Raw genomic sequence first — 12,132 nt, forward strand, 5'->3', positions numbered from 1 at the left:
GAGTACAGTCACTGACACACAAACCGGTAGAACAATGATAAACAGGGTGCTTTGTTTGCCGATGTAAAGCAGCTGTGATATTTTATCAAATTCAAAAAAATTAAAAACAATATCACAGGTTTTTCTTTTGCTTTGCTGTGTTGTTGCTGAATTAATGTTGACATTAATTCAGCTGTTGTAAACAGCTGTTTTTCTTTTATAATACCAAATAATGTATTTAATAAAATATAACATCAAATAGCAGAAGTTGTCCAATAAAGCTGTTTCGTACATCCTGGGTTTCTGCAGAGATTATGTGGCGCCGTTTCTGACTGAGATTGCGTTCAGAAGATGAAACGATAACCTTGTCAGGCTGCTTCCACAGGTCCTGGTTATGTTTTATTCTATTAATTTAAAGAAGTTCACTGAACATAGAAGCTCATTGCTATTGTTTTCATCTGCCTGAATGTTCTCCACATAGCGCCCTGCCATTGGTGCGCACTGCGCAGCGCTGTGGCACATTGCAGCTGCTTTTGGGATGATAATGACTAATAATGAGCGCAATTATTTGCAGTCTTTGTGAATAACACTGTGTGTTGTTTAAACATAACCCGGCACTGCTTCGTTCAAGCAGACCTGTTAACTAGACGGGGTGATATTTGGCAATTCTTACCTTGTTGCACAAGTAAATAAATCGATCTACTGTGTGTTTAGGCGGATGCTGTTTGGTTTCAAAACACACAAACATTTGGTTTGTGTTTCTTTCTCTAGACAGGGGAGAGACAGTGATCAGTTACAGCAACAAGTTTGAGATCTTTGATTCATTTTTTTAACAGAAAAGTTGTATCAGCGGCCCAAACAATATTCCTTGCCGACGTCTTTCCGCCAATCACCAACACAGAAATACATCACGTTTACGTCGGACGCACATGCTCACGGGGAGGGGGTATTTCCTGTCCTGCCTAATGGCACCCAGCACCCCTGCTGATGGCTACACAGTTATTTATTTTAAATTACAATATCTGTAAGACACGTGTCCCTGCTAATGTTCTAGGCCATCACTGCACATCATGTGTGTCTCTGCCGTTGAGGAAATCAGTAACACACCGGGACAACCCAAGCAACACACTGCTTGGCTGCAGGACACAGAACCCTGTAAGGTGTTAGAGCATTTACTACGAGCCAATGATGAAACACCGGTCCATGTCAGAAAGCCAGATCTGAATGGCAACAGTAAGGTAGTTATACTCACAGAGCCATCTCAGCCTCCATCTCCTTCAGCCGCTCCTCTCCCGACTTGACCGCCATGCTGCACAAACACAAACAGCATTTAGCATTCAGACAATCACAAAGCGATTCGAACCGGTCCGGTCAGATCCTTGGCTCGCTCCGACCCACTGAAATGTTTGTGGAACTGTTGTACATCATCATCACCGAAACTCCAAACTTTCACTGTAACACTCAGCTTGGATTCCAAAGATTCCCGACAGACTATGACGCAACCATGCTAACAATGTCAAACAGCACAAGAAGACAAAGGTATTTCCATCAGTTGACCTAACTTGTTACTCACAGGAACATCCTATACTGCTACTCCTAAAGACGGCTATAGCTGCATTAGAGGTGAGAAAATAAAAGTCAAATACCTACTTTCAGTAACGATCTGTGTTTTAACGTCCGTCCGGTTAGCGTTTTTTTTTCCTTCTTCTTCTTCTTCTTCTTAAATATTTATGGCGGTTGGCAAACAACTATATGGTGCATTACCGCCACCAACCAGTAAGGAGTGTAGATCAGGACAGGCAAGAATTTCATCTGTATATCCAATACCCGTTACTCACGCACACACACACACACACACATATATATATGTGTGTGTATATTTACATATATATATATATTTACATATATATATAATATATAGATATATTAGATATATATATATATATATAGATATATATATATATATAGAGATATATATATTATATATATATATATATATATTTATATATATATATATATATATATATATATATATATATATATATATATATATATTGTATATACATATATACATACATATATTTATGCAAAAATATTGTTGTTGGTGTAAAAGCTCAGAATTGGATGTGAGAGAGAGAGAGTGAAAAAACAAACAATAAAACTAATGACTTTATTGAAATGCAATTTTTTTTTATTTATATGTATATGCCTAATACCATGTCTATCTTTGTTTAAGAGGCAAAAAAATATATATCGGCATGGTATTTATTTACAAATTTATTTACACATTGTGTAAACACCAGGGCGTTATGATGAGTAATTTAGCCATTATAGTCCAGAGTTTAACATTTGGCACCAGGATGTTTTCATTCCAATTCTCAAAAGTGCTTGAAAAATAACTAAATAAAAATATTTTTTGTACAAGCCTGTATTTTATTAGTGTCATTTATTGCAAAATTGTATATTAAAATGCCCAAACAGGCTATTACACTTTCAGAAATAAAAGGATAAAACATGCAATTAATTTGCAATTAATCTCGAGTTAACTATCGACATTATGTGATTAATCGATTCAAATTAAAAAATTTTAATTGTTTGACAGCCCTAATATAAATACATGTTTTGTGTCCTTCACATTTGTTGATTTAATTTTTTGTTGTCTGTTTTTAAAGAGTATTAATTTGTTTTCTGCTCGAAGCGGTTAAAGTAAACTAATACCCACTCCCAAAGTATTTTGTCCCGAAAAATCAACAGAAAAGGTCAAGAGTAGATGACACCACTGCTCTTCCTGAATCTGAGATTCGACTATCCGACGGACCCTCCTTTCCAGAACCCCAGGGAGGCTTAAGAGTGTGATTCCTCTGTAGTTGGAACACACCCTCCAGTCCCCCTTTTTAAATAGGGGGACCATCACCCCAGTCTGCCAATCCAAGGGAACTGCCCCCAATGTCCAAGCAATGCTGCAGAGCCACGTTAACCAACACAGCCCCGCAACATCCAGGGTTGCCGCCGCGACATGCACCGACAACCTTGCGGCCACAGCTCCGACTAGCCGCCTCAACAATAGAGGCACGGAACATGGTCCACTCAGACTCAATGTCCATTGCCTCCCTTGGGACATGTTCAAAGCTGTCCCGGAGGTGGGAGTTAAAGCTCCGTCTCACAGGGGACTCTGCCAGACATTCCCAGCTAAACCCTCACAATACGTTTGGGCCTGTCAGGTCTGACCAGCTTCCTCCCCCACCATCGGAGCCAACTCATCACCAGGTAGTGGTCAGTGGAGAGCTCCGCCCCTCTCTTCACCCGAGTGTCCAAGATATATGGCCGCAGGTCAGATAAAACGACAACAAAGTCGATCATTGAACTACGGCCTAGGGTCTCCTGGTGCCAAGAGCACATATGGACCCACCCCAGCTCGGCGCCTCTCACCAGGGGCAACTTCAGAGTGGAAGAATGTCCAACCCCTCTCAAGGAGACTGGTTCCAGAGCCAGAGCGGACTCACCTCGACGCATGGCTCTAGTCGGAACCTCTCAACCTTGCGCACTACTTCAGGCTCCTTCCCCACCAGAGAGGTGACATTCCACATCCCAAGAGCCAGCTTCTGCAGCCGAGGATCAGAATGCCAAGGTCTCCGCACTCGACTGGCCCCCCTTGTACAGTGCATCCGACCCCTTTGGCCCCTCCGACAGGTGGTGAGCCCATTGGAAGGGGGACCCATGTTTCCTCTTCGGGCTGAGCCCGGCCGGGCTCCATAGGTAAAGCACGGCCACCAGGCGCTCGCCAACGTGCCCCACCTCCAGGCCTGGTTCCAGAGTGGGGCCCCAGTGACCCGCGTCCGGGCAAGGGAACACGTCCATTTGTCTTACTCATCATCAGGGCCGGCCCGAGGCAAAAGCGAACTAAGTGGCCGCTTGACCAAGGCCTGGTCAAAAACGATTGACCAGGCCCTGGTCAATTTTTTTTTTTTTTTACAATTAAATAACTTAAACAAGTTATATAAATGAACAAATATGAATTAATGAATGAAAATTTCAAAACAAAAAAATTCTGATTTGTCCACAACTGCTCATGCGCATACACTTCGCGAATTGTCACTTGAGGTAACAGCTAGCTAGTCATGACTCATGTCATGATATTTGTTGGGGAAAACAGCAATGCCAGCTTAGCTAGCATTGCTGTTTGTGTTAAAGTGAATGTACCTTCATAAGCAAAGCACGTGCGCTCTCTGCTCTACGATCTTTGGTGAGAGATGGTATTTATCTTTATGAAAAATATACCAAAAAATGAAAATAGACTTCAATTTTATTAATATAGTGGTGAATGATGCAGCTGTGCTTTCCTCATATTTATAGGCTGCAGTAGATCACCATGTTAAGTTTTCACCAAACTGCAATTATGCCTCATTTGCCAGTAGAATATGAATTGTTAGATATGGTGTAGAATTTCTTGTGGTGCAAGTAATGACGGCAAAATAAACTCATCCTGTTCAATAAACCATGCACATATTCAATGCTATTTTTTTCCAGGAACACTGTTGAAGTACTTTGGAGAACAACCAACTCTACCTGCTCCTAATGCTTCATCGAGTGACAGTGCCTCCACAGCTGATGATACAGCAGGTGAGGGTTTTCTTGATGGCAAATGGTTACATAGCCTGTTAATATGACATGATACATTTAGCTTTTTATTTATTTATTTGTTTGTTTGTTTTATCATTGCAGGTTCATCCACTGCACAAGCGGCTGAAAGTGAGGAGCAGTTACATGCGACTGAAAGAGAGAAACAGTTACAAGCACTTGCATTCACTGATACATCAGTTTCAACCTCAGGCAGCATGACAGGTTAGTTAATCTAAAAGTTTTTGTTTTGTGTTGGCTTTACTATAAAATATTCTGTTATGTTATTTTATTATTCTTTTTTTATTTAATATAATATCCCTACAGGTCCTTCTACATCTGCACCCACTGCTATAGATTTCCCATCCCTCAACACTCCCTCAACAAGCTCAAGCTATCAAGATAGAGCAACAGCTCTTACAATTGACCCAGCTGAATGGTCAGCATTCCTGTCAGACTCAGAAAGGACTGATCTGGTAAGAAGAGGGCAAGTGCCAATAAGTGACACCTTTACCTTCCCCAAGAAATCAGATGGACGAAGCTTTCATTATCACTATACAGACAGACAATTAGTTAATGGGGAAAAAATCAAGCGAAGGTGCTCTGCTGAAACAACATGAGAATATTATGCAAATATTATTCAATAATTTTAGACTGTAAACCTGATGTTAGTCACCTGCATGAACAAATTTCTGTTGTGGTGCGCACAGTCACTTTGGGCCAAACACCAGAAATAAAAGAGCACTTTTTAGGATTTCTGACAGCTCCAGAATCCACTGGCCTGGGTTTGTCCAATCTAATCCTTAACAGGCTTGAGGAATTGAACATCCCTTTTCAGGATTGTCGGGGGCAGTCCTATGACAATGGGGCTAATATGAAGGGAAAAAACAAAGGTGTGCAGTCTAGGCTATTGGTTAAAAATCCAAGAGCCTTTTATGTGCCTTGCAGTTCCCATACACTAAATCTGACAGTCTCAGATGCGGCTAAAGCATCAACGGATGCTTCTTGTTTTTTTGGAAATGTGGGGAAGGTTTACAATTTGTTTACTGGGTCCACTCAAAGGTGGGCCATCTTGCGGAAGTTTGTTGACATCACCCTCAAGTCCTGGGGCCTGTTCTTCGTACGTTGCTAACTCAGTTAGCTGGATTTGATTGTTGATGATTTGGCATGATCTTGGATCGTTTGGTTCTTCGAAACTCATCTTGGACTTGTTGTCATAGCAACATGTGCGCCAGCTTGAACCTGCTCGCGAGCAGGCTTATTTCATGTAAATAAGATTAGATCGCAGCTAGGGAAGTATGCTGCAGCCATGTCCATTTTTACGACAGTAACCTGTTGCGGAAGGTGCAAGAATAATTTCAGAGTTTTTCGAATTAATCGCGTATTGCGCAATAGACAGGATGCTTTGGCGCAGCGCGACAGTGTAACTGTAGAGAGATTTTTCTTGGTAGCTGTTATAAACAGACAAGCACATCATTTCGCAGTGGCTTTTAAAGAGGAAAAAGTGGTGTTAGAGCCATACATAGAAAATATTTAAGTTATTTGTATGATGGTTTGCTTTTTATTTTTATCATATTCAGTAAGAAGATTTGTTCGGGCTATTTTATTGTGAAGTTTAGTTTACTTTGAAAGGCTTGCTTCCTGTCCAGCCGTATGTTGTATTAGAAAAAACTATGGATGGATTATCTAGACACGGAGCAATACAGTTTTACCGTGTAAACTGTGGATGACTTGGAAAAGGACAAATTTAATTTTTTAGGGATAAATATTTTTTTTTGTTAAAATTCCCAATTTGCACGTGTTCTTTACTTCCAGTGTCTAAGGAATGACACTAAAATTTTGATCTCTTGACATAACAAGTGCCTTTTTAAAATAAAGTATAATAATTAAAGGCTAGCATTTTGTAGAATATTCTTGTATTTCACTTTTACTTGTCCCCATGTTCTAGAATCTAGAGGGTCCCGTGGAGGCTCTGATATAAAAGAACAAAGTAAATATGAGATTATTAAAATACAAAAATTCATACTGTAAAAAGTGATAGAAACATCTACCATGGACAGTATTTACGCACTGATTTGTCTGCTCCTTTTTGCCAGCCCTCTCTCCTGGCTTTAGCAGACTTTGAGGTGTTCCCTGTCGTTTTAATTAATGACTAAAATTTGGTATAACCTTCCATTAAAAGCTTGTGTTCTGCTTGGGAGAAAAACTGTGGGCGTTCTTTGGCCATGCTGAACAGCCAATAGCAGCGTTGCTGATCATTGTTTCTACTATCGATACATTTCCCCTTTTAAACAAACGCATGAACGCGCAGTTGTCTCAGATAACTCAATCCAGCAATACTAATCATAAACAACAGGTGTGTTGGAAGAACCCAATTAGCCAGATCATGATTAGCCGGATGAAATCATCTTGGATGTCTCATTTGATCTCGGATGTTTTAAGCAACGTACGAAGAACGGACCCCTGGAGTGAGACACGCTGGGAAAGCCAGATAAAAAGTATTGAAGCTTTGCGCTACCAGTCAGAGAAGGTGAGGGAAGCCTTGCTAGAAGTTTTGTCTAAAATTAACATCACGGGCAAGCTTCTGTTACACAGTGGAAAATATGTTTCTTTTGTTATTTTTTTCGGTTGTTTGTTGTGTTTTGCATTCTTGGATTGTTTTTGTTTTTTCTGCTTTCCCCTTTAACAATCCAAACACACTGGACTGAAGCCGGTTGACTGAGGAGGAGGAGCTCACTAATTGCACAGCTGCGCCCAGGTGTCAGCAGAGGCTTATAAAATAGAAGAAGGGTAGAAGGGCAGAGAGAAGACAACAACAGTCTGCGGCTGTAAAAGGGAAGTGTACGGTCGGAAGAGTTGGATTTGGGGTCCGTTCTTCGTACGTTGCTTAAAACATTCAAGATCAAATGAGACATCCAAGATTATTTCATCTGGCTAATCATGATCCGGCTAATTGGGTTCTTCGAACACACCTGTTGTTTACGATTAGTATGACTGGATTGAGTTATCTGAGACAACTGCGCGTTCATGCGTTTGTTTAAAAGGGGAAATGTATCGATAGTAGAAACAATGATCAGCAGCGCTGCTATTGGCTGTTCAGCATGACCAAAAAACAGCCACAGTTTTTCTCCCAAGCAGAACAAGAGCTTGGAAGGTTATGCCGAATTTGAGTCATTAATTAAAACACCTCAAAATCTGTTAAAGCCAAGAGAGAGGGCTGGCAAAGAGCAGCAGACAAATTAATGTCTAAATACTGTCCATGGTAGATGTTTCTATCACTTTCTACAGTATGAATTTTTGCATTTTAATAATCTCATATTTACTTTGTTCTTTTATATCAGAGCCTCCACGGGACCCACTAGAACATGGGGACAAGTAAAAGTGAAATACAAGAATATTCTACAAAATGGTAGCCTTTAATTATTACACTTTATTTAAAAAAGGCACTTGTTATGTCAAGAGATCCAAATTTCAGTGTCATTCCTTAGAGACGGGAAGTAAAGGACATGTGCAAACTGGGAATTTAAACAAAAAAAATCTTTATCCATAAAAAATGAAAATCTTCCTTTTCCAAGTCATCCACAGTTTACACGGTAAAACTGTATTGCTCCGTGGCTTGATAATCCATCCATAGTTTTTTCTAATACGGCTCGACAGGAAGCAAGCCTTTCAAAGTAAACTAAACTTCACAATAAAATGGCCTGAACAAATCTTCTTAATGAATATGATAAAAATAAAAAGCAAACTATCATACAAATAACTTAAATATTTTAGATTTATGGCTCCAAACTTTTCCTCTTTAAAAGCCACTGTTAAATGATGTGTTTGTCTGTTTATAACAGCCACCAAGAAAAATCTCTCTACAATTACACTGTTGCGCTGCGCTAAAGGATCCTGTCTATTGCGCAATACGCGATTAATTCGAAAAACTCTGCAAATTATTCTTGCAGCTTCCACAAAAGGTTGCTGTCGTAAAAATGGACATGGCTACAGCAGACTTCCCTATCTCCTCCGCTTATACAGCCGTGATCTAATCTTGTTTACATGAAATAAGCCTGCTCTCGAGCAGGCTTAAGCTGGCGCACATGTTGCTATGACAACAAGTGCAGGAAGTCTTTTGAAGAACCAAACGATCCAAGAGCATGCCAAATCGTCAACAATGAAATCCTGCTAACTGAGTTAGCGACGTACGAAGAACGGACCCTTGGAGCGGCGCGGAAAAACAAAACATAAAAATATATCGGATTTGTAAAAGGTGGATTTGGCATAAACTGGTATGTGAATGGTTCTGGTGGAAATGGAGGTAGAAATAGAGGAAGGTATGGATTTAGAAGGGTGGACGCCAGTGGGGAGAGGAAGAGGGAGAGGACGTGGAAGAAATAAAACAGATGAAGGAAAGGGAATTCAAGGCAGTAAACGAGAACTGGAAGGAAGTAGTTTGGATGAAGAAAGGATAGTTAGGAGGAAACTTGTGAGGGAGGAATTTAAAATAATACTAGAAAAAGCTGTTCCTGCGTAACAGCAAGTGAGAATGCTAATCTGCAGAATGATTGAGCAGAAGATGCAGAAAACATAGAAATCAGATTTGAAGAATTTGAAAAAAATAAGAATTTGAAGAAATTTGAAGAATTTGAAATATTTGAAGAAATTTGAAGAATTTTAAAAATTTAAAGAAATTTGGAGAATTTGAAAAAAATTGAAGGAATTTGAAAAATTTGAAAAAATTTGAAGGAATTTGAAAAATTTGAAGAATTTGAATATTAAGAACAACTAGAACATTTCTGAGGAAATTTAGCAAGGCGCCTGCGTCGTGATGCGTACCGTACCGTCAAAAATAGCAACAGGAAGTAACACTGCAAATTTTGGCTTCCTACGGTCTTAACATCCCCACAGCAGCCATTGAAAAGTGCCATGTTAAGTCAATGGACCTCTTAGGAGCCTCTGGCTAGCAGTGTTGTCATGGAAACTCCCTCACAGCTCTAGCACTCTCTCTGTCTGTAAAGGCAGATGAACCCTGGCTAAGCAGAAGTTGGTAGGACCTTCCTAAAGCTACTTCCAGTTAGCAACATGCTAACCGTTAGCCGCTAGCATGGTTGTGTTCAGTATCACCGGGTGATTGTACTCTGTCAGTTTGGTCCAAATCCTGTACTGGGATGTGCCTCAAATAGGGAGAAAATACGTTGTTTATAACATTGACATGGTAACTCAAATTGGCAGCTGGTACGAAAAAATACTTCATGGGATCAGCACACATGTTTTGTTATACACACTTTGGGGAATATAATCTAAAACTCTAAGTCTCCCACACTGGGATTTGATCTCATGCCCTTCTTGCATGCAAAGCCTGCAATTTCCATCTGAGCTATACTGTAGCCATATATGGGTATGCATTTCTGGGAACATAAGGGCTTTGGTCCCCCATTGAAAAGCATTGGATGTTTGACACCTCATAGCTTGGAGATGCTTTATGCGATGTAGCCCAAATTTCTTGTGGAGCTTTCTCTCTAAAGGAAGTACAGACTCTGTAAAGCAGAAGTTTGTACGAGCTTCCTAGAGCTACTTCCGGTTAGCAACATGCTAACAGTTAGCCGCTAACAAGGTTGTGTTCAATATCACCGGGTGATGGTACTCTGTCAGTTTGGTCCCAATGCTGTACTGGGAAGTGCCTCAAAAAGGGGTGCCAATACTTAATGTCACCAAACGTGACCAAAGTTCATGGGTCAGATCGGCCTCCTTTAGCAACTCAGCCTCACCAAATCTGGGCCCAGAACTCAACATTTGACCATAATGGTGTGTAGCGCCATTTCCCACAGGTGGGTGGTGCTGTATTGGCCAATTGGGTCGTCTCTGGGCCTCATGCCAGGTCCTGTTGGAGTCCAAGGCCCAATAGGAAAGCATGTGAAATTCAAAATGGGACAGAAAAAGTGACACATGGCTAATAGTCACTTGAAATTTTTAAAATGTTAAGAGGAAGTGACTGTGCAAATTTCAGATTCCTACATTAATCACAGCCACTGCAGTGAGCGTCGAAAGTTGCCATTCTATCCCAATAGACCCTTTTCACAGTGACGTCATGCAACTTCCGTTCTGCGGTGAAGCAGGGTATCTTTATTTCCGCTTTCTCCGCGAGCAGTGTTTTTACACAGGGAATTCACACAGTCCCTCACTAATCAACCCAAATTTTGTTTGGGAGACATGCACAGACTGGCACAAAAGCTTTCGGCCTCACCAGCCTCCAAACTCCACAAAGATTACAAGTTCTTTGTGGAACAATACCTTTTCGATTATGAAGGTAAGAGCTTTGTCTTGTTAGCTCTGTTGTTAGCATAGATGCTAGGATAATGATAGCAATGCTACCAACAGGACTTTTGTCATTTATTAGTTTTCTATTTCTCCATTATATTGCTACGCTAGCTTTATTGCTATATCAGCTAATCTGTTTCACAGCTTTTAGCCAATGAGTCACACCAGGGATATAGTTGATGTATAATGTTGAGACTTTTCATACTTTGTTTTAGAACAGTGTCAATGCTGTTGGCCACTTGGTCAGAGTTAGAGCAAGCTGTCACAGGTCTATGAATAAAAATGAGGAGCCTCATTCCCTTCAGCTTTTTCTTTTTGTGTAGTATTTTACTGCGGTTGCAGACTTTGCAGTATCCCACAAAGTTCCTCTGTGGGTTCAGTGTGTTTCTCAGTCTCGTCAGTAGATTTGGAGCCTCAATTAATAAAATAATTCTGCCCATTCCTGTTAAAACTGCGATAGTTTAGGACATCAAAGACTGAGAAAGACGCTGTCAATAATGTTGCATGCACACTAATAATCAGTTCATTATAGTATTTATGGATTATGCTGCTGTCGGGGCAAACCCTTTGTGTCCTATACTGTTATTTTTCAGGAACTGACCAAAAAAACATGGATTTTAAAAAAACTTCAGACATCACACTTCATATATTTTAGTTATTTATTACATAGATACTTCATAGCTGTCCATTTTACCTTTTACCAGTCCTGTTTATCCTGCTGCCTTGCTCCGGTTCCCCTCTGCCTTACAGAAGAGCCTGCTGCAGAGCTCTGGTGGGTTTTCCCCTGAACTGTCAATTCTCTGCCGAGCTGTGGACCCTGCTGCCTGTTCCTGGTTCCAAGAAGTCTCTCTCCGGGCCGTCAGCTCCTGCCAACACCATCACCCTGTTCCCGTGCAGTTCTACCTCGCTGGTTACATCACCCTCCAACCCATCAAACCTTCAATATTTTAAGTCCCTTGTGTGTGGTTCTGGGTTCATCCATAGACAAATTAGACTTAGACAACTTTATTTGTCATTTTGTATGCACAGAGTGCGTACAGAACGAAATTTCGTTTGCATACAGCTTGAGAATTACAGTAAATTACAGGATAAAGTGCAGCAGTGATTTAACTGTAAACAATTGAAATGTAAACAATGCAGGAGAAAGAGACAGTGTGCGATCACAGTGTACAGGTGAGTATTTTTAAAAACCATTTGTATGTGCAGAAATTATTAATTTCTCAGATTAATTTC

At 40.5% G+C, this 12,132-nt stretch overlaps 1 protein-coding gene and 1 long non-coding RNA gene across 3 annotated transcripts in view; one reads left to right on the forward strand and one right to left on the reverse strand.

Moving 5' to 3' along the window:
• rbm42 (RNA binding motif protein 42) overlaps positions 1-1,751 on the reverse strand; it is a 27,592-nt gene extending 25,841 nt beyond the window's left edge. For both annotated transcript variants that reach the window (XM_036133326.1, XM_036133325.1), the window contains exons 1-2: positions 1,630-1,751; positions 1,232-1,288 (exon numbers count right to left, since the gene is read on the reverse strand). In XM_036133326.1, coding sequence (XP_035989219.1) covers positions 1,232-1,287 — 56 coding nt within the window. In that variant the 5' untranslated portion in view covers position 1,288; positions 1,630-1,751. The remainder of the gene's footprint in view (positions 1-1,231; positions 1,289-1,629) is intronic.
• LOC118561319 lies at positions 1,295-5,066 on the forward strand. The gene is made up of 4 exons (XR_004929945.1): positions 1,295-1,602; positions 4,507-4,599; positions 4,702-4,821; positions 4,924-5,066. It is a non-coding gene; the product is annotated as an uncharacterized LOC118561319 (long non-coding RNA).
• Positions 5,067-12,132: the final 7,066 nt, after the last annotated feature.

Source organism: Fundulus heteroclitus, unplaced genomic scaffold, assembly GCF_011125445.2.
Source record: "Fundulus heteroclitus isolate FHET01 unplaced genomic scaffold, MU-UCD_Fhet_4.1 scaffold_61, whole genome shotgun sequence".
Taxonomy (NCBI): domain Eukaryota; kingdom Metazoa; phylum Chordata; class Actinopteri; order Cyprinodontiformes; family Fundulidae; genus Fundulus; species Fundulus heteroclitus.